The 27,758-nt window shown below is 35.8% G+C and overlaps 1 protein-coding gene across 1 annotated transcript; it reads left to right on the forward strand.

Annotated features, from left to right (window-relative positions):
• Window positions 1-2,779: 2,779 nt before the first annotated feature.
• Window positions 2,780-22,642, forward strand: LOC117192080. Its single transcript, XM_033396783.1, has 2 exons — window positions 2,780-3,197; window positions 22,300-22,642. Exons 1-2 carry the CDS (start codon window positions 2,811-2,813, stop codon window positions 22,609-22,611), a joined length of 699 nt encoding a protein of 232 aa, XP_033252674.1. The 5' UTR covers window positions 2,780-2,810; the 3' UTR covers window positions 22,612-22,642.
• Window positions 22,643-27,758: the final 5,116 nt, after the last annotated feature.

The raw sequence follows: 27,758 nt of genomic DNA on the forward strand, positions 1-27,758 counted from the left end.
GTTGTTTTGTCCACTGCAGGCCGTAATTTTTTCAATTTTTAATTACCAACTGATAATTGCCAGCGACATTCTTATCAGCTCATTTGGCCGGGCTAAAGCTGGGTAGTTACCTACATACATTCATATACGTATGTATGTGGTGACGTTTAATGGTTGTTCCGGTGATAAGTTGGTGGGGAATCATGTTCGTCAGAGCGAGGTGCATGGCTGACCTGGGCAAGAGTTTCTTAGGTGATGTGTAAGTTGGTTGACGATTAAAAGAGGTACAGGTATTCTGTTTATCCTATTGTAGAAGATATCTCCGACAACGTAGACCTGCTACAGCAATCATAGCTCATCTGTAGGGTCAGGCTTCTAAACTTTTAATCTTTAATATTTGATCTAAATACATTTCAACTGCATCAAAGCTGTATACATCTGGAAGAGAACAAAATAATTCCATGTATCTTATAGAAGAAATTCCACTCTTAGAAAAATCTTTACTTCCGTTTCCTGAAAGATATAGACGATACATTTCTAAAGGAAAATAAATATGTATGTTGTATATTGTTGACATTGCTTTTTATACCCGATACTCAATATGAGTATTGGGGTATATTAGATTTGTGGTGAAAATGGATGTGTATAAGTATATATATTCTTGATCAGCATCAATAGCCGAGTCGATTGAGCCATGTCTGTCTGTCCGTCCGTCCGTCCGTCCGTCCGTCCGTCCGTCCGTCCGTCCGTCTGTCCGTCCACTTCATCGCCTAATGGTCAAAGACTATAAGAGCTAGAGCAACGATGTTTTGGATCCAGACTTCTGTGATATGTCACTGCTACAAAAATATTTCAAAACTTCGCCCCGCCCACTTCCGCCCCCACAAAGGACGAAAATCTGTGGCATCCACAATTTTAAAGATATGAGAAAACCAAAAACGCAGAATCGTAGAAAATGACCATATCCTTTAGACTGCAGAATCTGAATTGGATCGTATTATTATTATGGCCAGCATCAAGAAAACAGTTTCATTTTTTCTCGCCCTGTCTCTCTCTAACACACACGTAGCATAGGCGGCTTTGCTTAGAGTAAAACATTAGCGCCTAGATCTCAGAGACTATAAAAGCTAGAGCAACCAAATTTGGTATACGGACTCCTAATATTTCGTTCCGAGACGAGTTTGTCTCAAAATTTCGCCACACCCCCTTCCGCCCCCGCAATGGACGAAAATCTGGGGATATTCAAAAATCTCAGAGACTATTAAGGCTAGAGTAACCAAATTTGTTATCCGCACTCCTGTTAGATCTCACTATAAAACGTGTATCTCAAAATTTCGCCTTACCCCCTTCCGCCCACACAAAGGACGAAAATCTGTTGCATCCACAATATTGCAGATTCGAGAAAACTAAAAACGCAGAATCATAGATAACGACCATATCTATCTGGTTGCTGAATCTGGATCAGATCAGATCATTTTTATAACCAAAGGAAACAAATCAATTTGCAGTGGCTACGCTGCGCGTGACGTCACGCTTAGACTGATTTTCTGTCTCTCTCGCACGCACTCTTTGTCGTGTCGTTTAATATTAGCGGCGTCTGCCGGAGGAGAGTCATACTGGCTTAGTATCGGGTATAACTGTAGAGTTGCGGTGTCCGCAGCAACTCACAACGTTCCCCCTCGTTATTTGTGTGTTTATGGCACGCAATTGTTAATTGTTAGTCACTAGGCAAATGTTTTTTAGTTGGTTATCTTTGAAGAAACGCATTTGGTTGATATGGCAAAGTACGCATAAGTGGGGTCGTAAAAAAATTATAAACAATTCCCGAGGTGATTTTTCTTCGAGCTGTTGACTCACTCTCGAAGCGAGCGAGTAAGTGAGTTTCCAACTGACAGCCGGAGAGACATTGAGCAGCATTGAAAATTGTTTGCTGCTGGGCTATTTACTAAACTAGTACACTTATTTGTGAGCCATTTAGCAGCGTTACCAAAGTGGCCTGATGGCTGACAATCCATCAGCGGGAGCTGCTCCGCGCTCCGTGTAGCAGACACTACTCGACAGCTCGCTGGAGCGCGAACCTTGGGGCAGATGCAGCAGCATCAGGACGGACTCCCTACTGCTTAGTATGCAGCTCAGCCTGAAGGAGGATGAAGAGGCAGCGACATTGACAGTGACAGCGAGGCAGAACTGTAAGGTTACGTGTGCAATATTAAGCATACGCAGTGTGGTGCAAAATTCTACACCTTGGAAATTTGGGTGTAATTGAGTGATTACCTCTCGGGAAGTTGGTTCTTTGTTTGCCTTTTGTTTGGCGATAAGCTTCAAGACAGGCGCGAATCGTTATTATCTTATTTCTCGGAAGTTGGGCCTTGGAAATTAAGAATAACAGGAAATTCCGCAATTTCGTTCGGGTGGTTCACCGAACCGTGCTCCCCGGTTCTTAAAATATAATATTGTTTATAACGAAATTATTGAACCGAAAATTAATTTGAGGGATTCTTTTATGCAGAGTTTGAGATAAGAATTAGTCCCAAGGATTTACCGCAATCAATAAATATATAATTTAATTTTTAAAGTCTAAGGGAAAGCCCCTGATAGGGGTAGTCGATGACTGATAAGTCGACTTGGTCGTATTCTTTGGGTCCACAGGAACTAGTATAATGCGATTCCATTAGTGATTGTCTTTATCAGTGGCAAGATAAGGGGCCACAGAGTCCCAGTGGTCTTGTAAATTCATAGATAATTGGTGTTCCCTCATTGTTACGTGCCATAAAAGCATTGACCACAAGTCGCTTTTGACCAAGTTTCGAAGAAACACTCGAACAAATAACATGCAGCACGGACTTCTCGTCGTCATCCTGCTGGCCTGCCTGGCGGCCAGCTCTAGCTCCACTGCCACTCCAACATCCCTGATGTCCGGCCACTCCCGGATGTTGCAGCTAATGAGCTTCACTTCCGAACTGCAGAGGGATAACCCCACCCGTTCCATGGCCTGCTTTCAGTACTATAGCGAAGAGTTTGACAAACACCTCAAGCAATTCGAGTACGAGTACGGCCTGTGCAAGGAACAGGCCATCAATCAGACCGCCGACCTCTACGCAAAGTACAATCAGGTTGTCTATAGCCTGGGAAACACAACGCTCGAAGTTTGTAAGGCGCTAACGGACTGCACCTACACAGCGAACGCTCTCGAGTCCCTGAACTGCTACTCCGCTCAGGTATGCAAGTTAACGTACCCAATTCTATTGAGCTCTTATACGAGTTGTAAACAATCTTTGGCTTTCCAAAACGAAAACATTTTCAATCTTGTACCTCCGCCTAATTGATTTCTAAGATGTACAATCTCAAGGGCTACCGCCGCAATCCCAATCTTTGACACTCGCCTAAATGGAAAACCAATGTTTGCCCACACCCGGCTTCTCATAAACAATCTCACTCCCGGCTTTCTGCAGATCCTGCACTTTAGGCATTTTACAGTTCTCTCTTTGGATGACGAAATCCAATACTCGGGATGGCGAAATCAATTGAAATGTTTATAGAAAAACTATTCCCGAAAAGGATCAACGATGCAAAGATCAGAAAGTTCAAGTCAGTCTTGATCCAAAAGCGACACCGCAAAGTCCAGCTAAAAATTAAGATCGCGCAAACCCTTTGTCCGGAATCCTTTGTGACCCTCTACTTAAATCTATATCAGTGAAGTTAGAAGTAAAATAAAAACTTTTTAAAAACACAATCCGCTACCGCAGTTATTTAATTGGCGCCCAACGTGGGGCGACGTTGTATAAAAAGCACCGAATAATAAAAATGTTGCGTCGTGCCGAAACCCGAAGGACAATTAATTAATGGAATAAATCCTTCAGATATAAAAACGCGGAGTGACTGTGAGATATAAGATAAGAAAAAGTGAAATAAAAAGGAAACAAACCGGAGCTTAGGGTGTGCAAAAATAAATACAATATACAATACAAATACAAATACAATACAAAATACAAATAAATACAAAAGCTAATCAAGACCTTTCAAAAATACAAAAAATCCAAAAAAAACCAAAGTTTTTAAACAAAACCAACCAAACCAAAACACAAAGAAAGTGAAACTATCAGCTAAACCAAAGAAGGAAGACCCCCAGAAGACCCAGTTAAACAAAGAAATTTAGGAAGGAAGACCCGTTCGAAGACCTGTTAGCCAAATCAAGAAGGAAGACCCGTTCGAAGATCTGTCAGCCAAACTAAGAAGGACGACCCCTACCGGATAGTTCGTGAACAAAAGTTGTATTAATAAATATATAAGTTCAATTAGGTTATATTAGATTATAAAAACAAACATATAAGAAAAATTTAAGGTGGATCAACTAACTTTAGATTTTGAAAAACTAAAAATGATTAACTCACAAACAAGGACCGATCTCACTGCAGATCTGGTCAAACAATTGATAGCATTTCAAATTTCACAAGTACAGGAGCAAATTGTAAATTTAAAACAAATAGAAACTAAATCCGATCAGGTATCAGATTATCAGACAGAAACAATAGACGAGACAATAAAAGATGACACCACATTAAAGGTAATAGAATCCCTACCAATTTTCAATGGTGGATTAAACCAATACGTAGGATGGAGGGAAGCTGCAGAAACTGCAGTGAAGTTATATAAGAAAGGAAGTAAGCAATATTATATTGCCTTAACAATTTTGAGAAACAAAATAACAGGACCAGCACATGACGCACTGACCAACCACGGGACAGTTTTAAATTTTGATGCCATACTTTCACGAATTGGCTTTGTTTACAGTGACAAGAGACCAATTTACATAATAGAAAAGGAGTTAAGCGTCCTCCGACAAGGGAACCTTTCAATAATAGATTTCTATAACGAGGTTAACAAGAAAATGACCTTGTTAATAAATAAGACAATAATGACTCACGGAAAGGACAGTGAAATCACGAAAGAATCAAATAAGAAAATTAGAGACAATGGCTTACGCATTTTTGTCACTGGCCTAAACGGCGGCATTGCAGAAATCCTATTTTCATTGAATCCCCCAGATTTACCGAATGCCTTGGCAAAGGTACAGGAATTGCAATCAAATAACATTCGGGCCCAATTTGCCTACCAATTCAGTGGCCCCAGAAATTCAGGGAATAATAACTAGAATACATTAAGATTCAACCAACGACAACCAAGGACTAATAGTTCACCATTCGACCAAAAAAGGGATCTTCAGAGGAATAAAATGTCATGGGGACAACCCTATTTCTTGACTAATAGACAACAAAATCAGGCCCCAGAACCAATGGATGTAGACGAATTGATACAAATCAAGAACCGACAGAACAGCAATCAATTCAGGGGAAATAATAATAATAGAAATTATCGGGAGAATACTAACGGTTATTATAGGACAAATAATAACAATTATAACCAAGCTCAGCATTGTAGGGCAAACGTAGTACCGAATAATCAGTCTAACGAAAATCAGGCGCAGAAACGAAAGCCAAACCAAATGTCGGAACAACCGGCTAATAAAGCAATGCGGATAAATAACATTGAGGAGGACCATTTTTTAGATCAGCCCCGAAGTAGGTCTGCCCTACTTAAAAAGAGTAGATAAAAAAATAAACAGAGAATTAAAAGTTTTGATAGATACGGGAGCAACTTCCTGTTATATAAAAAAGGGAATTTACGAAAATAAAAAAGAATTATCAATTTATAAGAAAGTTGCTACAGTGAATGGGTTTTCAATAATTAAATATTTCCATAATATAACTATTTTCAACACAAAACAAGTGTTTTATGAAATAGATGGAATGGAGGCAGATTTACTAATAGGATTTAACCTATTAAAGAAAATCGGAGCTGTTATTGATACAGGAAAGGAGACTTTAAGTTATAAAGACAATGAGGAGAAACTAATATATGACGAGGTCCTTTCTTTAAACAAATTAACCTTTATAGAAGGAAAAACCATCCTTCCGTTGAAGGAATATATAATAAAAAAAATATTTTGAAAAAGAAAAAGAAATGAAAAGTGATTCAGTAAAGGTAGAAGGAAGTTTATATAGCTTGGGTTAAAAAAATCCTGAGCACGCCGACGAAGAATTATCCGTCAATAGTTTGGGATTCAAATATCCTGAACCCGCCGTCGTTGAATTATCCGACATCCAAAGTTTTAATAGTTTGGGATTAAAATATCCTGAGAACGCCGTCGTTGAATTATCCGACACTAAAAGTTCGAATAGTTTGGGATTAAAGAATCCTGAACACGCCGTCGTTGAATTATCCGACAATGAACAATTTAAAAGTTTGGGATGCAAAAATCCTGAACGCGCCGTCGTAGAAATATCCGACATTCAAAATTATGCAAATTCTGAATTGAAAAAAATGAAATTGTATAACACAATAACCTACAAAGAGGACAATTTAGAAAATCTCAGAGAGAAAATGGTATCTATCATCGAAGAAGACCATGCCCATATAAATTTACAGTTACCGTTCAGAACGGATATAAAAGGAGAGATTAACACTGAACATGATAGACCGGTATATGGCAAGCAGTATACATACGCTTATTCGGTTAACGATTTCGTTAATAACGAAATAAGTAAAATGTTAGATGAAGGTATAATCAGACCTAGTAAATGCCCATATAATTCACCGGTAATAGTAGTACCAAAGAAGGGAGTAAATGAGGACGGAACTCCTAAACATAGATTAGTAATAGACTTTAAGAAACTTAATGAAAACACCATACCGGATAGATACCCTATGCAAGATCCTTCAGTAATCCTTGCCAATTTAGGTAAGGCAAAGTATTTCTCGGCCATTGATTTAGAGTCAGGTTTCTATCAGATTTTAGTGAGGGAATCAGATATTGAAAAAACATCTTTTTCCATAAATAACGGCAAATATGAATTTCTAAGAATGCCTATGGGATTGACGAACGCTCCCAGAATTTTCCAAAGGGCAATGGACGATATACTTAGAGAACAAGTTGGGAAAACTTGTCACGTCTATATGGACGATATAATAATATTTTCAAAAACTATAGAACAACATTATAAAGATCTAATTCATATAATACAGATATTGCAAAACGCTAACATGAAAATTTCCCTAGAAAAGTCTAAATTCTTTCAATTGGAAACCAAGTTTCTGGGATACATTGTTTCCCAAAATATCATTAAAACAGATCCAGACAAAATCTCCACAATACAAAACTATCCAATTCCTAAAAATATCAGAGAGCTACGTAGCTTCTTAGGACTAACAGGGTATTACAGAAAATTTGTCCGAAATTATGCTACAATTGCCAAACCATTAACAAAATATCTGAGTGGAGTAAATGGGAAAGTTTCACGAAGGGCATCCAAGAAAACATTAATACAGCTGGATGAACCAGCAATGGGAGCATTTAATAATTTAAAGGACAATAATTTAAACCACAGATGCATCGGACATAGCAATAGGTGCAGTTTTGTCGCAAGATGGGAATCCCATAACATTTATTTCTAAAACTTTAAGTAAAACCGAGCAATTATATGCTACTAATAAAAAGGAATTATTAGCTATTGTATGGGCATTAAAAACTTTGCGAAATTATTTATACGGAGTGAGTGGAATTGAAATAAATACAGATCACCAACCTTTGTCCTTTGCAATGTCGCAAAAAAATCCAAATGTTGAAATGAAACGTTGGTATTACTTCATAGAAAGTTTCACACCAAAAATCATTTATAAGCCAGGCTCAACTAACGTAGTATCGGACGCTTTATCTCGGATTAAAATAAATCATATGACAGATAGTGATGTCGACCAGACAGAATCAGACTCAGACATAAATACTCAGCATTCAGCAGAGAGTAGTTTTGAAACCGTCATTCAAGAGAATAGCAAGCCTCTAAACCAATTTAAACAGCAGCTACTATTAGCGCAAGGGAGATTCACAGTTCATGAGTTAGTAAGAGTTTATGAAAATACCCGACATATTATTGAATTTGATACGGTAGACAATCTGCTAATCATTTTAAAAGAATTTATTCAGCCTCACTTAACCACAGGAATACACTGCACTTTAGAAGATTTATACCTTATCCAAAATAAGCTAAAGGAAAACTTCAAGATGTAGTAAATTCAGAAGATAAAGCTATAATTATAGAAGAAACACATTGCAGAGCCCATAGAGGACTAGACGAAAATTACAAACAAATAACTAAAAAGGATTATTGGCCAAACCTGCACAAAAAATTAAAAGAATATATAAAAAATTGTGAGATCTGTAACAAAAACAAATATCACAGACACCCTGTAAAAATTCCAATTGGGGAAGCTCCCATTCCAGCAAAAGAAGGAGATCAATTACACTTAGACATATACTATGCCCAAAACCTAACATTCATAACTTGTATAGATTCTTATTCCAAATACTTGGTGGTCAAGGAAATTCAAAGTAAATTAAACATTGAAAATAAGGTAATGGAAATTTTGCAACACTTTCCGTTAGCAACATCTTTAATGACTGACAACGAACCAAGCTTTACTTCAGCACAATTTAGATCATTCATACAAAGAAGTAACTTAACTATTTATTATGCTGATCCCATACACAGCACCTCAAATGGTCAGGTAGAAAGGGTACATTCCACACTAACAGAAATAGCGCGGTGCATCAAGTATGAACTAAATCTAACAGATTATTCAGAAATAATAATAAGGGCGGCACTGAAATATAACCTGACGATACATTCAACGACCAATCAAATGCCATATGACATATTGTATAACAAAATAGAACACAAGCATAATCCAATATTACTTAAGGAAGCTCAGACCAAAATGCTTAAGCTACATAACAAAGATAGAAGAGAAAAAGATTATAAATTAGGAGAAGTAGTTTATGAAAAGAAAATCGGGGAAAGAAAGAAACTTCAATCCCGATACAAAAAGCAGGTAGTTAAGGAAAATCGACCGAATAAAATTATAATCAACAATAGAAACAGAATTATACATAAAGATAACATCAAATATTAAATATTTTCATGACGACTTTTTGAAAATACAAAATAAAGTAAATGAATTAACTGAAAATAATAATAAACAATTTGTAATAAATTCCAAATTTTTCAAAGAAATTGAATTGCTATCAAATTCATTAAAAAATTTCACCTACAATGAAGAAACGATACTGAGAAAGCATCGTTTAAAATTAATAACTTTTGACCTACTAAATTTAGTTGATACCATAACCCTCTTAAAAGTAAACATTTTCAATACAAAAATTTTAAATAAAAACGAAATAGAGGACATTTATAAGCATGAAAAACAGCCTGTTGAACTGTCTGATCTGCTGGACATTGCAACGGTTAAAATAATTCGAAATGCTGATTTAATAATCATTTACATAAAATATCCTCAAATTAAAGATATTTGCAAGTTTTACCATGCAAGAGCCATCTCACAAAATGATGGAATGTTAGTTATAAGTGAAAAAGTTTGTGAATGTAAGGAGAAATACTATTTAATGAATAATTTTAAAAGTGAAACTTTTAACAATTACGCACAAATAAATTTAAAGAAGACCTGTTTCACCAATTTACTTAATGGCTTTAAAGCCAACTGCTCTAAAAAAAAGGGAAAAAAACAAAGAAATAGACATCATTCAGGATGGTGCCATATTAGTTTCAGGCAAAAATATCGTAGAAAATACTACTTTGTTAGGAGCTTAGGGTGTGCAAAAATAAATACAATATACAATACAAATACAAATACAAATACAATACAAAATACAAATAAATACAAAAGCTAATCAAGACAATTCAAAAATACAAAAAAACCAAAGTTTTTAAACAAAACCAACCAAACCAAAACACAAAGAAAGTGAAACTATCAGCTAAACCAAAGAAGGAAGACCCCCAGAAGACCCAGTTAAACAAAGAAATTTAAGAAGGAAGACCCGTTCGAAGACCTGTCAGCCTAATCAAGAGGGAAGACCCGTTCGAAGATCTGTCAGCCAAACTAAGAAGGACGACCCCTACAGGATAGTTCGTGAGCAAAAGTTGTATTAATAAATATATAAGTTCAATTAGGTTATATTAGATTATAAAAACAAACATATAAGAAAAATTTAAGGTGGATCAACTAACTTTAGATTTTGAAAAACTAAAAATGATTAATTCACAAACAAGGACCGATCTCACTGCAGATCTGGTCAAACAATTGATAGCATTTCAAATTTCACAAGTACAGGAGCAAATTGTAAATTTAAAACAAATAGAAACTAAATCCGATCAGGTATCAGATTATCAGGCAGAAACAATAGACGAGACAATAAAAGATGACACCACATTAAAGGTAATAGAATCCCTACCAAATTTCCATGGGGGATTAAACCAATACGTAGGATGGAGGGAAGCTGCAGAAACTGCAGTGAAGTTATATAAGAAAGGAAGTAAGCAATATTATATTGCCTTAACAATTTTGAGAAACAAAATAACAGGACCAGCACATGACGCACTGACCAACCACGCGACAGTTTTAAATTTTGATGCCATACTTTCACGACTTGACTTTGTTTACAGTGACAAGAGACCAATTTACATAATAGAACAGGAGTTAAGCGTTCTCCGACAAGGGAACCTTTCAATAATAGATTTCTATAACGAGGTTAACAAGAAAATGACCTTGTTAATAAATAAGACAATAATGACTCACGGAAAGGACAGTGAAATCACGAAAGAATCAAATAAGAAAATTAGAGACAATGGCTTACGCATTTTTGTCACTGGCCTAAACGGCGGCATTGCAGAAATCCTATTTTCATTGAATCCCCCAGATTTACCGAATGCCTTGGCAAAGGTACAGGAATTGCAATCAAATAACATTCGGGCCCAATTTGCCTACCAATTCAGTGGCCCCAGAAATTCAGGGAATAATAACTACAATACATTAAGATTCAACCAACGACAACCAAGGACTAATAGTTCACCATTCGACCAAAAAAGGGATCTTCAGAGGAATAACATGTCATGGGGACAACCCTATTTCTTGGGTAATAGACAACAAAATCAGGCCCCAGAACCAATGGATGTAGACGAATTGATACAAATCAAGAACCGACAGAACAGCAATCAATTCAGGGGAAATAATAATAATAGAAATTATCGGGAGAATACTAACGGTTATTATAGGAGAAATAATAACAATTATAACCAAGCTCAGCATTTTAGAGCAAACGTAGTACCGAATAATCAGTCTAACGAAAATCAGGCGCAGAAACGAAAGCCAAACGAAATGTCGGAACAACCGGCTAATAAAGCAATGCGGAGAAATAACATTGAGGAGGACCATTTTTTAGATCAGCCCCCGAAGTAGGTCTGCCCTACTTAAAAAGAGTAGATAAAAAAATAAACAGAGAATTAAAAGTTTTGATAGATACGGGAGCAACTTCCTGTTATATAAAAAAGGGAATTTAGGAAAATAAAAAAGAATTATCAATTTATAAGAAAGTTGCTACAGTGAATGGGTTTTCAATAATTAAATATTTCCATAATATAACTATTTTCAACACAAAACAAGTGTTTTATGAAATAGATGGAATGGAGGCAGATTTACTAATAGGATTTAACCTATTAAAGAAAATCGGAGCTGTTATTCATACAGGAAAGGGGACTTTAAGTTATAAAGACAATGAGGAGAAACTAATATATGACGAGGTCCTTTCTTTAAACAAATTAACCTTTATAGAAGGAAAAACCATCCTTCCGTTGAAGGAATATATAATAAAAAAATATTTTGAAGAAGAAAAAGAAATGAAAAGTGATTCAGTAAAGGTAGAAGGAAGTTTATATAGCTTGGGATCAAAAAATCCTGAGCACGCCGACGAAGAATTATCCGTCAATAGTTTGGGATTCAAATATCCTGAACCCGCCGTCGTTGAATTATCCGACATCCAAAGTTTTAATAGTTTGGGATTAAAATATCCTGAGAACGCCGTCGTTGAATTATCCGACATTAAAAGTTCGAATAGTTTGGGATTAAAGAATCCTGAACACGCCGTCGTTGAATTATCCGACAATGAACAATTTAAAAGTTTGGGATGCAAAAATCCCGAACGCGCCGTCGTAGAAATATCCGACATTCAAAATTATGCAAATTCTGAATTGACAAAAATGAAATTGTATAACACAATAACCTACAAAGAGGACAATTTAGAAAATCTCAGAGAGAAAATGGTATCTATCATCGAAGAAGACCATGCCAATATAAATTTACAGTTACCGTTCAGAACGGATATAAAAGGAGAGATTAACACTGAACATGATAGACCGGTATATGGCAAGCAGTATCCATACGCTTATTCGGTTAACGATTTCGTTAATAACGAAATAAGTAAAATGTTAGATGAAGGTATAATCAGACCTAGTAAAAGCCCATATAATTCACCGGTAATAGTAGTACCAAAGAAGGGAGTAAATGAGGACGGAACTCCTAAACATAGATTAGTAATAGACTTTAAGAAACTTAATGAAAACACCATACAGGATAGATACCCTATGCAAGATCCTTCAGTAATCCTTGCCAATTTAGGTAAGGCAAAGTATTTCTCGGCCATTGATTTAGAGTCAGGTTTCTATCAGATTTTAATGAGGGAATCAGATATTGAAAAAACATCTTTTTCCATAAATAACGGCAAATATGAATTTCTAAGAATGCCTATGGGATTGACGAACGCTCCCAGAATTTTCCAAAGGGCAATGGACGATATACTTAGAGAACAAGTTGGGAAAACTTGTCACGTCTATATGGACAATATAATAATATTTTCAAAAACTATAGAACACCATTATAAAGATCTAATTCATATAATACAGATATTGCAAAACGCTAACATGAAAATTTCCCTAGAAAAGTCTAAATTCTTTCAATTGGAAACCAAGTTTCTGGGATACATTGTTTCCCAAAATATCATTAAAACAGATCCAGACAAAATCTCCACAATACAAAACTATCCAATTCCTAAAAATATCAGAGAGCTACGTAGCTTCTTAGGACTAACAGGGTATTACAGAAAATTTGTCCGAAATTATGCTACAATTGCCAAACCATTAACAAAATATCTGAGTGGAGTAAATGGGAAAGTTTCACGAAGGGCATCCAAGAAAACATTAATACAGCTGGATGAACCAGCAATGGGAGCATTTAATAATTTAAAGGACAGTTTAATAGCACATATTGAATTAGTACAACCAGATTACAATAAAAAATTCACATTAACCACAGATGCATCGGACATAGCAATAGGTGCAGTTTTGTCGCAAGATGGGAATCCCATAACATTTATTTCTAAAACTTTAAGTAAAACCGAGCAATTATATGCTACTAATAAAAAGGAATTATTAGCTATTGTATGGGCATTAAAAAATTTGCGAAATTATTTACACGGAGTGAGTGGAATTGAAATACATACAGATCACCAACCTTTGTCCTTTGCAATGTCGCAAAAAAATCCAAATGTTGAAATGAAACGTTGGTATTACTTCATAGAAAGTTTCACACCAAAAATCATTTATAAGCCAGGCTCAACTAACGTAGTAGCGGACGCTTTATCTCGGATTAAAATAAATCATATGACAGATAGTGATGTCGACCAGACAGAATCAGAATCAGACATAAATACTCAGCATTCAGCAGAGAGTAGTTTTGAAAACGTCATTCAAGAGACTAGCAAGCCTCTAAGCCAATTTAAACAGCAGCTACTATTAGCGCAAGGGAGATTCACAGTTCATGAGTTAGTAAGAGTTTATGAAAATACCCGACATATTATTGAATTTGATACGGTAGACAATCTGCTAATCATTTTAAAAGAATTTATTCAGCCTCACTTAACCACAGGAATACACTGCACTTTAGAAGATTTATACCTTATCCAAAATAAGCTAAAGGAAAACTTCAAGATGTAGTAAATTCAGAAGATAAAGCTATAATTATAGAAGAAACACATTGCAGAGCCCATAGAGGACTAGACGAAAATTACAAACAAATAACTAAGCTGTATTATTGGCCAAACCTGCACAAAAAATTAAAAGAATATATAAAAAATTGTGAGATCTGTAACAAAAACAAATATCACAGACACCCTGTAAAAATTCCAATTGGGGAAGCTCCCATTCCAGCAAAAGAAGGAGATCAATTACACTTAGACATATACTATGCCCAAAACCTAACATTCATAACTTGTATAGATTCTTATTCCAAATACTTGGTGGTCAAGGAAATTCAAAGTAAATTAAACATTGAAAATAAGGTAATGGAAATTTTGCAACACTTTCCGTTAGCAACATCTTCAATGACTGACAACGAACCAAGCTTTACTTCAGCACAATTTAGATCATTCATACAAAGAAGTAACTTAACTATTTATTATGCTGATCCCAGACACAGCACCTCAAATGGACAGGTAGAAAGGGTACATTCCACACTAACAGAAATAGCGCGGTGCATCAAGGATGAACTAAATCTAACAGATTATTCAGAAATAATAATAAGGGCGGCACTGAAATATAACCTGACGATACATTCAACGACCAATCAAATGCCATATGACATATTGTATAACAAAATAGAACACAAGCATAATCCAATATTACTTAAGGAAGCTCAGACCAAAATGCTTAAGCTACATAACAAAGATAGAAGAGAAAAAGATTATAAATTAGGAGAAGTAGTTTATGAAAAGAAATTCGGGGAAAGAAATAAGCTTCAATCCCGATACAAAAAGCAGGTAGTTAAGGAAAATCGACCGAATAAAATTATAATCAACAATAGAAACAGAATTATACATAAAGATAACATCAAATATTAAATATTTTCATGACGACTTTTTGAAAATAAAAAATAAAGTAAATGAATTAACTGAAAACAATAATAAACAATTTGTAATAAATTCCAAATTTTTCAAAGAAATTGAATTGCTATCAAATTCATTAAAAAATGTCATCTACAATGAAGAAACGATACTGAGAAAGCATCGTTTAAAATTAATAACTTTTGACCTACTAAATTTAGTTGATACCATAACCCTCTTAAAAGTAAACATTTTCAATACAAAAATTTTAAATAAAAACGAAATAGAGGACATTTATAAGCATGAAAAACATCCTGTTGAACTGTCTGATCTGCTGGACATTGCAACGGTTAAAATAATTCGAAATGCTGATTTAATAATCATTTACATAAAATATCCTCAAATTAAAGATATTTGCAAGTTTTACCATGCAAGAGCCATCTCACAAAATGATGGAATGTTAGTTATAAGTGAAAAAGTTTGTGAATGTAAGGAGAAATACTATTTAATGAATAATTTTAAAAGTGAAACTTTTAACAATTACGCACAAATAAATTTAAAGAAGACCTGTTTCACCAATTTACTTAATGGCTTTAAAGCCAACTGCTCTAAAAAAAAGGGAAAAAAACAAAGAAATAGACATCATTCAGGATGGTGCCATATTAGTTTCAGGCAAAAATATCGTAGAAAATCCTACTTTGTTAGGAGCTTAGGGTGTGCAAAAATAAATACAATATACAATACAAATACAAATACAAATACAATACAAAATACAAATAAATACAAAAGCTAATCAAGACAATTCAAAAATACAAAAAAACCAAAGTTTTTAAACAAAACCAACCAAACCAAAACACAAAGAAAGTGAAACTATCAGCTAAACCAAAGAAGGAAGACCCCCAGAAGACCCAGTTAAACAAAGAAATTTAAGAAGGAAGACCCGTTCGAAGACCTGTCAGCCTAATCAAGAAGGAAGACCCGTTCGAAGATCTGTCAGCCAAACTAAGAAGGACGACCCCTACCGGATAGTTCGTGAGCAAAAGTTGTATTAATAAATATATAAGTTCAATTAGGTTATATTAGATTATAAAAACAAACATATAAGAAAAATTTAAGGTGGATCAACTAACTTTAGATTTTGAAAAACTAAAAATGATTAATTCACAAACAAGGACCGATCTCACTGCAGATCTGGTCAAACAATTGATAGCATTTCAAATTTCACAAGTACAGGAGCAAATTGTAAATTTAAAACAAATAGAAACTAAATCCGATCAGGTATCAGATTATCAGGCAGAAACAATAGACGAGACAATAAAAGATGACACCACATTAAAGGTAATAGAATCCCTACCAATTTTCAATGGTGGACTAAACCAATACGTAGGATGGAGGGAAGCTGCAGAAACTGCAGTGAAGTTATATAAGAAAGGAAGTAAGCAATATTATATTGCCTTAACAATTTTGAGAAACAAAATAACAGGACCAGCACATGACGCACTGACCAACCACGCGACAGTTTTAAATTTTGATGCCATACTTTCACGACTTGACTTTGTTTACAGTGGCAAGAGACCAATTTACATAATAGAACAGGAGTTAAGCGTTCTCCGACAAGGGAACCTTTCAATAATAGATTTCTATAACGAGGTTAACAAGAAAATGACCTTGTTAATAAATAAGACAATAATGACTCACGGAAAGGACAGTGAAATCACGAAAGAATCAAATAAGAAAATTAGAGACAATGGCTTACGCATTTTTGTCACTGGCCTAAACGGCGGCATTGCAGAAATCCTATTTTCATTGAATCCCCCAGATTTACCGAATGCCTTGGCAAAGGTACAGGAATTGCAATCAAATAACATTCGGGCCCAATTTGCCTACCAATTCAGTGGCCCCAGAAATTCAGGGAATAATAACTACAATACATTAAGATTCAACCAACGACAACCAAGGACTAATAGTTCACCATTCGACCAAAAAAGGGATCTTCAGAGGAATAACATGTCATGGGGACAACCCTATTTCTTGGGTAATAGACAACAAAATCAGGCCCCAGAACCAATGGATGTAGACGAATTGATACAAATCAAGAACCGACAGAACAGAAATCAATACAGGGGAAATAATAATAATAGAAATTATCGGGAGAATACTAACGGTTATTATAGGAGAAATAATAACAATTATAACCAAGCTCAGCATTTTAGGGCAAACGTAGTACCGAATAATCAGTCTAACGAAAATCAGGCGCAGAAACGAAAGCCAAACGAAATGTCGGAACAACCGGCTAATAAAGCAATGCGGAGAAATAACATTGAGGAGGACCATTTTTTAGATCAGCCCCCGAAGTATGTCTGCCCTACTTAAAAAGAGTAGATAAAAAAATAAACAGAGAATTAAAAGTTTTGATAGATACGGGAGCAACTTCCTGTTATATAAAAAAGGGAATTTACGAAAATAAAAAAGAATTATCAATTTATAAGAAAGTTGCTACAGTGAATGGGTTTTCAATAATTAAATATTTCCATAATATAACTATTTTCAACACAAAACAAGTGTTTTATGAAATAGATGGAATGGAGGCAGATTTACTAATAGGATTTAACCTATTAAAGAAAATCGGAGCTGTTATTGATACAGGAAAGGGGTCTTTAAGTTATAAAGACAATGAGGAGAAACTAATATATGACGAGGTCCTTTCTTTAAACAATTTAACCTTTATAGAAGGAAAAACCATCCTTCCGTTGAAGGAATATATAATAAAAAAATATTTTGAAGAAGAAAAAGAAATGAAAAGTGATTCAGTAAAGGTAGAAGGAAGTTTATATAGCTTGGGATTCAAATATCCTGAACCCGCCGTCGTTGAATTATCCGACATCCAAAGTTTTAATAGTTTGGGATTAAAATATCCTGAGAACGCCGTCGTTGAATTATCCGACACTAAAAGTTCGAATAGTTTGGGATTAAAGAATCCTGAACACGCCGTCGTTGAATTATCCGACAATGAACAATTTAAAAGTTTGGGATGCAAAAATCCTGAACGCGCCGTCGTAGAAATATCCGACATTCAAAATTATGCAAATTCTGAATTGACAAAAATGAAATTGTATAACACAATAACCTACAAAGAGGACAATTTAGAAAATCTCAGAGAGAAAATGGTATCTATCATCGAAGAAGACCATGCCAATATAAATTTACAGTTACCGTTCAGAACGGATATAAAAGGAGAGATTAACACTGAACATGATAGACCGGTATATGGCAAGCAGTATCCATACGCTTATTCGGTTAACGATTTCGTTAATAACGAAATAAGTAAAATGTTAGATGAAGGTATAATCAGACCTAGTAAAAGACCATATAATTCACCGGTAATAGTAGTACCAAAGAAGGGAGTAAATGAGGACGGAACTCCTAAACATAGATTAGTAATAGACTTTAAGAAACTTAATGAAAACACCATACCGGATAGATACCCTATGCAAGATCCTTCAGTAATCCTTGCCAATTTAGGTAAGGCAAAGTATTTCTCGGCCATTGATTTAGAGTCAGGTTTCTATCAGATTTTAATGAGGGAATCAGATATTGAAAAAACATCTTTTTCCATAAATAACGGCAAATATGAATTTCTAAGAATGCCTATGGGATTGACGACCGCTCCCAGAATTTTCCAAAGGGCAATGGCCGATATACTTAGAGAACAAGTTGGGAAAACTTGTCACGTCTATATTTACGATATAATAATATTTTCAAAAACTATAGAACAACATTATAAAGATCTAATTCATATAATACAGATATTGCAAAACGCTAACATGAAAATTTCCCTAGAAAAGTCTAAATTCTTTCAATTGGAAACCAAGTTTCTGGGATACATTGTTTCCCAAAATATCATTAAAACAGATCCAGACAAAATCTCCACAATACAAAACTATCCAATTCCTAAAAATATCAGAGAGCTACGTAGCTTCTTAGGACTAACAGGGTATTACAGAAAATTTGTCCGAAATTATGCTACAATTGCCAAACCATTAACAAAATATCTGAGTGGAGTAAATGGGAAAGTTTCACGAAGGGCATCCAAGAAAACATTAATACAGCTGGATGAACCAGCAATGGGAGCATTTAATAATTTAAAGGACAGTTTAATAGCACATATTGAATTAGTACAACCAGATTACAATAAAAAATTCACATTAACCACAGATGCATCGGACATAGCAATAGGTGCAGTTTTGTCGCAAGATGGGAATCCCATAACATTTATTTCTAAAACTTTAAGTAAAACCGAGCAATTATATGCTACTAATAAAAAGGAATTATTAGCTATTGTATGGGCATTAAAAAATTTGCGAAATTATTTATACGGAGTGAGTGGAATTGAAATACATACAGATCACCAACCTTTGTCCTTTGCAATGTCGCAAAAAAATCCAAATGTTGAAATGAAACGTTGGTATTACTTCATAGAAAGTTTCACACCAAAAATCATTTATAAGCCAGGCTCAACTAACGTAGTAGCGGACGCTTTATCTCGGATTAAAATAAATCATATGACAGATAGTGATGTCGACCAGACAGAATCAGAATCAGACATAAATACTCAGCATTCAGCAGAGAGTAGTTTTGAAAACGTCATTCAAGAGACTAGCAAGCCTCTAAGTCAATTTAAACAGCAGCTACTATTAGCGCAAGGGAGATTCACAGTTCATGAGTTAGTAAGAGTTTATGAAAATACCCGACATATTATTGAATTTGATACGGTAGACAATCTGCTAATCATTTTAAAAGAATTTATTCAGCCTCACTTAACCACAGGAATACACTGCACTTTAGAAGATTTATACCTTATCCAAAATAAGCTAAAGGAAAACTTCAAGATGTAGTAAATTCAGAAGATAAAGCTATAATTATAGAAGAAACACATTGCAGAGCCCATAGAGGACTAGACGAAAATTACAAACAAATAACTAAGCTGTATTATTGGCCAAACCTGCACAAAAAATTAAAAGAATATATAAAAAATTGTGAGATCTGTAACAAAAACAAATATCACAGACACCCTGTAAAAATTCCAATTGGGGAAGCTCCCATTCCAGCAAAAGAAGGAGATCAATTACACTTAGACATATACTATGCCCAAAACCTAACATTCATAACTTGTATAGATTCTTATTCCAAATACTTGGTGGTCAAGGAAATTCAAAGTAAATTAAACATTGAAAATAAGGTAATGGAAATTTTGCAACACTTTCCGTTAGCAACATCTTCAATGACTGACAACGAACCAAGCTTTACTTCAGCACAATTTAGATCATTCATACAAAGAAGTAACTTAACTATTTATTATGCTGATCCCAGACACAGCACCTCAAATGGTCAGGTAGAAAGGGTACATTCCACACTAACAGAAATAGCGCGGTGCATCAAGGATGAACTAAATCTAACAGATTATTCAGAAATAATAATAAGGGCGGCACTGAAATATAACCTGACGATACATTCAACGACCAATCAAATGCCATATGACATATTGTATAACAAAATAGAACACAAGCATAATCCAATATTACTTAAGGAAGCTCAGACCAAAATGCTTAAGCTACATAACAAAGATAGAAGAGAAAAAGATTATAAATTAGGAGAAGTAGTTTATGAAAAGAAATTCGGGGAAAGAAATAAACTTCAATCCCGATACAAAAAGCAGGTAGTTAAGGAAAATCGACCGAATAAAATTATAATCAACAATAGAAACAGAATTATACATAAAGATAACATCAAATATTAAATATTTTCATGACGACTTTTTGAAAATAAAAAATAAAGTAAATGAATTAACTGAAAACAATAATAAACAATTTGTAATAAATTCCAAATTTTTCAAAGAAATTGAATTGCTATCAAATTCATTAAAAAATGTCATCTACAATGAAGAAAGATACTGAGAAAGCATCGTTTAAAATTAATAACTTTTGACCTACTAAATTTAGTTGATACCATAACCCTCTTAAAAGTAAACATTTTCAATACAAAAATTTTAAATAAAAACGAAATAGAGGACATTTATAAGCATGAAAAACATCCTGTTGAACTGTCTGATCTGCTGGACATTGCAACGGTTAAAATAATTCGAAATGCTGATTTAATAATCATTTACATAAAATATCCTCAAATTAAAGATATTTGCAAGTTTTACCATGCAAGAGCCATCTCACAAAATGATGGAATGTTAGTTATAAGTGAAAAAGTTTGTGAATGTAAGGAGAAATACTATTTAATGAATAGTTTTAAAAGTGAAACTTTTAACAATTACGCACAAATAAATTTAAAGAAGACCTGTTTCACCAATTTAGTTAATGGCTTTAAAGCCAACTGCACTAAAAAAAAGGGAAAAAAACAAAGAAATAGACATCATTCAGGATGGTGCCATATTAGTTTCAGGCAAAAATATCGTAGACAATACTACTTTGTTAGGATCGTATCTCCTTATATTCAACAACACAATTGTAATAAATAACATAACCCACATAAATGATAAGGGTAAAATTCTAAGATATATATCGCATCATAGATATAGCGATTTTGAATTAGTTGATTATATACAATCGAATGATAAGCAATTTTCTTTTGATAATGTTAATATTTTAAATCCCCTTATAACATTAGGTAATACGGCCTTACCATTAACAACATTATTCTTAATCATTTTGATATTGATAATGTTATTTTACTTCGGCTATAAATTAACCAAATTTGTACTTATTAAATCAATAAGAATACCGTCAGAAGAAATAGTGGAAAGCAACATTCAAATACTGTCAGAAGAAATTAGAGCTCTATCAGAACTTCAAAATGTATCGGGACGAAACATTTAAGAATGGGGGGAGTTAACGTACCCAATTCTATTGAGCTCTTATACGAGTTGTAAACAATCTTTGGCTTTCCAAAACGAAAACAATTTCAATCTTGGGCCTCCGCCTAATTGATTTCTAAGATGTACAATCTCAAGGGCTCCCGCCGCAATCCCAATCTTTGACACTCGCCTAAATGGAAAACCAATGTTTGCCCACACCCGGCTTCTCATAAACAATCTCACTCCCGGCTTTCTGCAGATCCTGCACTTTAGGCATTTTACAGTTCTCTCTTTGGATGACAAAATCCAATACTCGGGATGGCGAAATCAATTGAAATGTTTATAGAAAAACTATTCCCGAAAGGGATCAACGATGCAAAGATCAGAAAGTTCAAGTCAGTCTTGATCCAGAAGCGACACCGCAAAGTCGAACTAAAAATTAAGATCGCGCAAACCCTTTGCCCGGAATCCTTTGTGACCCTCTACTTAAATCTATATCAGTGAAGTTAGAAGTAAAATAAAAACTTTTTAAAAACACAATCCGCTACCGCAGTTATTTAATTTGCACGCTCACTTACTCATAGTTGAGAGGCTTGAACTAATTTTAATGAATTTTCAGGGCTCCGAGAGTGTGAGGAATGCATACAATCTTTCTTCAACCGCTTCGCTGTACTCCGCCGACCTGACGCTGGACCTCCAGCTGGTGACCTTCCGGGAAGAGGGCTGCTCCAACAGCTCGTCGCGTCGCTACGAGGCTCGCCTAGATCAGTCCTACATCGATCTGCAGAACTGTTTCTCCGGTGCAAGCCCAGTGCCAGTCCCAACTACAACCACAACACCCCCTTCAACCTCGATCATATCAACGACAGAAAAGACGATGGCAGTATTGCCTCCGACAAGAATCATAGATTGGCATCGAACTTCTAAATAAACACAATAAATTCATTTGGATAAAGTCGCTTACAGAGCCACATAATGGTTTTAATTTGTGAATTTTAAGTACATGTAGAAGTATTTTCAGACTTTTAAATTTCTTATTGAACCACAGACAACCATGAAAGCTATCTTAGGACTTATCGTATTCGTTGAGTACAGGACTATTCTTATCCGCTGAATACGATAGATATCAATGGATTTGAATGGGCGCTTTATAGTTTTCATAGTCAAATATCTGGAAACAGTAGACTTGATTTATCCGTATGTGTTTCTCCGACTTTAAGTCCTTTGATCCATAATAAAGATATGGTGATCTATAATCTACAACAGATGTACTTTCAGAAAAGCTATTTTTGATGGCAGTGCTCCAAGGTATCTACTCCGAATGTGAGGACACTGCACCAAGTGAGAATCCGACTAGCAGGTGTGTTTCAGGGACGAACACAAGCAAGAAACTAAAACCTATGGCAACTTACTTAATTAACGGCCCCTGATCTAGGTGGGAAACGGAGTAGGACGCCAGCCCGATGTGATGCAAATAAAACTTTCTGCATTTGCTGTCAGTCCAAGTTTATCAAAGATCCAGAGGCAGACCGGAGGTAGATAGATAGACGCAGTGAGTGAGAGCAAAGAAAACATGCAAATAAGCTTGAAAAAACTTAACGCCCAGCAGGACAAGCAAAAATGGGAAAATAAGAAGGAAAAGCTAGCTACGAAGGTGTATTGTTCAGTCTTCGCAGTGAGTTAGGGCCAGAGCCTATTTAGGCTCTAATTCCGACATTGGCCAGTAGATGGTTTTTTTCTGACCTCATGTTAATAGGAAGCTAGGTTCGAAGGCGCGCATTCTCGGTGTGCTCGGGTCCAGCTCGTCGGATTGGTCGGGGTTCTTTCTCCCCTAGCTACACAGTTTTCCTGACACAAATCGATATAATGCGCTTCAAAAAAATTAAACAGGATCTCGACGTTAATATCAATAACCAATAAAGAAAACTCATTTCTACTCTGCGCCAATACGCATTTAGAAACCGCTTAGAATAAGGTGTAGTTCGTCTTCTGTCTGATGGAGGGAACAGCGGTGATGTATGTCCCTAGTCTTTACCCACCCAACCATGACAAACGCGTTTACATTCGGGCGTTGTCCCATTTCAAAGATTCAACATCTTCTAGTGCATTTTGAGAGAGACAAGCATAAGTACTTGACGGACGGAGACAATATTTAGTTTAGGCAGACATATTCATGATTACCAATTCATTTTATTTTTATGTTAAATGTCCCTAACCATAAGAGATTGTATTGATATTTTTTCCTAAATTACAGATATAATCCGATTCCTTACATTTACAAATAAACAAAAATATACAAACTTCCTTCTTCTTGGATCAGCAAAAAAAACTTAATTATTTGAGCATTTGAGGGGGAAATATTCTTTCAAATCAGTATATATATATCTACCTTAACAAACTTACGCCTGCATTGGGGTATAGGCATTGTGGTTTCAGCCACTAGTGGTACTCACAGTAATTGATGAAACTCATCGGTGTATCGTTGGGTCCAAGATGACTTTGACGGATTCATTTATATACGCTGTGTAATTTAGAGGTTGGTCAGTTTAAATGTATGTATATATATAAAGAGAAACACATTATCCCAAACTCATATTGCTCAGTTTTCAAAATCTTCAGTTACTTTACAAATTTACTCATTGGAGGAAGCTATTTAGTTACTACATTAATCAACACAATGATAAACGAGATATGAATATGTGGATCTAAACAGCTGGTTCTTAGAGCAGCAGCGTATAGATTTTTATGTGATAATGATAAAGGCAAACGGGAACTTGCACTTTTATTTATTTGCAATTTAACTTGAGAAACACGGGAATCAAAATAAAACAAAAATCTGCTGACAAGAGTGGTTCTGAGGCAATGTGGTTTAGGCTAGCCTAATTACTCAATCCTTTGTAAATTTTCGTAGGTTGGTGACGATTATGTCCTCCGGCTTTTTGAGATCGGCAGATTCAAACTGAAGTTCGGACATCCAGCAGTGGTGTATGGTGGTTGGTCTTTCACGAGCCGTAAATGATTTCCGATATTGAGCTAGCCCAACGTCAACGGTTCAGCCTTCACTTTGCCGCCGTGGATGTGCACTGCACTAACTCCCAAACGGTCAGCTTTGTTGTTTTAGTAGTTGATACCGTAGATTGGTTGGCCGGCTTGGCTGTATTAAGATATTCCAGTACTCCTATCCCTTTGCTTCTTTCAAGAATTTCACTTTATTTGCACTTTTCCCTCGCGTAGTTCAGCTAACGCCACTCTTCGGATTTATTAATCCAAATAAACAGTGGATGATTGGATAATAGCGAAAAATTGGAAGTTATGTAACTCCACGTGTCTTCACCATTCACTCTGCGATTGCTATCACGAAAATCTATATATACGTGTGCCGTAAGTAAAACTATGCAGGGGAATGATTTCACATGAATAGTCTATTCGCCTGTACCTATTGCATTCCTAAGCTGAGCTTTAGGCTTTAACATAACTGTGCAATCGGATGATCTTCTGGATCTCCTGCATTCCACCAATTTCTTCGAGATATGCTAGCGAGGGCGGTATGAAAAGTATCTTTCTAGAAAGTGTACCTAACTTGTTCGACCTTTTCCTTTTTCTTTTGATTTTCGAATAGTTGGACACTACAACCACAGATAATGAAACAAGACCTGCTCGAAGGTACATTATCTGAAAAAAATGCTGTTATATATTCTTCACCTGAATATTTTTGATATGGAAAACTCCAATCTTTTTCTCTGCTGGGTTCACCAACTCATAATAATAGGGGCTTCTTTTTTTGAGAACCTTTGCAGAAATGAAAACCGGAGCTAACTTCGAACTAAACTTCTTACTCGCGTTGCTCTGGGTAAAGTTACGAGCAAAAACCTCGTCACCCGTTTTAAGTTGTACGTTCCTACTCCGTAGATTATATTTCTTCGCGTTAAGCTCATGTGATTTCTTTATGTTTTTCTTAGCGTCTTGTCTTGCCAGTTGTAACAGATCGGAGTGTTCTAATCGGACGTCGTTGCTTAGCAGATCCATGTTTCGCAATAGGGTATAATCTTCTCCGTTCAGAATCATGTTCTGACCAAAAACAAGGAAATAAGGTGAATAACCAGAACTTCGATGCACCGCTGCTCTAAGTGCACCATTGATAGCGTTCAAATTAGCGTCCCAATTGAAATGGTCACTTCCAATATAAGCGCGGATGGCTGCCAGAACCGATCTGTTTAATCGTTCACTAGCATTGGCCTGAGGAGAATATATAGCCGTACACCGATGTGTAATGCCAAAACTTGTAAGAAAAGCTTCGAAAAAACTAGATTTGAACTGCGAACCATTATCCGTTGGAACAACTTCCGGCACTCCAAAGGTGTAGAGTATGGAGCTTTCCAGGTATTCACACATTTTTGGCGCCGTGAAATTCTTTAGTGGGCTAAGAAAATGGAATTTCGTGTTATGGTCTACTACTATAAACAACCCAATGTTTCCATTTTTAGTACGGGGGTACGGACCTACATTGAAAGGGGCGGTCTGATGTTAATGGTCGGCCCATCGGAGGTTTTAACATTTTGTTCGGACTCTTTGTAGATCGACAAATATGGCCTTCTGAGATGTACTCTCGAATTTGGCTTTCCATTCGGAGCCAGAAGAAATACCTTTTGAGTTTTTCTACCGTCTTAGCCATACCACAATGTGCCGAGCTTGGCGCATCATGTGCTTGTTGCAATACTTCGGGGATCATCGCGGAGGGTACCCAAAGTTTCCAGAATTCCTCGTGTCCGTCATTATCTCTATTGAACTCGGTCATTTTATAAACATATCCATCAATAACTTTTAAGTCAAGCAGTTTTGACTGATTCTCTTGTATTCGTTGAATCACTCTAAGATATTCCGGCGACTTAAAATGACTACTGGGACTACTGGCAACGAATTCTTCTATAGCAGGTTGGTTACGTCGAGACAGGGCGTCAGCAACAACGTTTTCTGACCCTCGCCTATGTGTAATAGAAAAATTGAATGATTGTAATTTCATCTACCACCTCGCTAGTCTTCCAGAAAGATCTTTCTGCTTCATCAACCATTTTAAAGACGCATGATCCGTTACTACCACAAAATCTTGACCTTCTATATATGCACGAAATTTTTTTATACCCTTGATAACGGCTAAGCATTCCAGTTCGCTAACGGTGTAGTTCCGTTGGGCTTTCGATAATTTTTCCGACATATACGCGATTGGGAGTTCCACACCCTCACGCTCTTGCGCCAGGACACAACCTATCCCGTAGATACTTGCATCACACAGTAAGATAAATTGGCTTGTGAAGTCTGGGGTAATCAAAATCGGAGCTGATGTTAAACGCGATTTTAGAAGATTGAAAGCTTTTTCGGCATCATCATTCCAAATTATAGACTTTTTGTTCTTTAACAATTCCGTCAGTGGAAAGCTTATTGTGGCATAAGTTTCGACAAATCGCCGATACCAACCAGACAATCCTAGGAACAGACGCAACTGTTTTATAGATGTAGGAACAGGGAACTCATTGACGGCCTTTATTTTCCCTGGATCAGTCAGAATTTGTCCTTCTCGAATGATGAATCCCAAATACTTTATTTCGTGCATACAAAACTTGGACTTCTCAATATTAATAGTCAGATTAGCCTTTTTTAGGCAAACCGAAATTTCCTGAAGCATGACCAAATGCGACTCATCTAAATATACAAATAAAGCAAAACGGATCGCTTTGTTCGCGAATGCCATCGAGATATTCATTACTATGAGTAACAGGCATTTTAGACATTTATTTTTAATTCACTAACACAAAAAAACTTTCTCGAAACAAATTGCTTATCCCCTAATGTCCGTCTTTCCTTAGCTCATCAATATCTCAAAATACAAGAAAACAGACAAAAACGAGGAACGTTGTGAGTTGCTACGGAGACCGCAACTCTACAGTTATACCCGATACTAAGTCAGTATGGCTCTCCTCCGGCAGACGCCGCTAATATTAAACGACACGACAAAGAGTGCGTGCGAGAGAGACAGAAAATCAGTCTGAGCGTGACGTCGGGCGCTGCGTAGCCACTGCAAAT

Source organism: Drosophila miranda (assembly GCF_003369915.1).
Source record: "Drosophila miranda strain MSH22 chromosome Y unlocalized genomic scaffold, D.miranda_PacBio2.1 Contig_Y1_pilon, whole genome shotgun sequence".
In the NCBI taxonomy this organism is placed as follows: Eukaryota; Metazoa; Arthropoda; class Insecta; order Diptera; family Drosophilidae; genus Drosophila; species Drosophila miranda.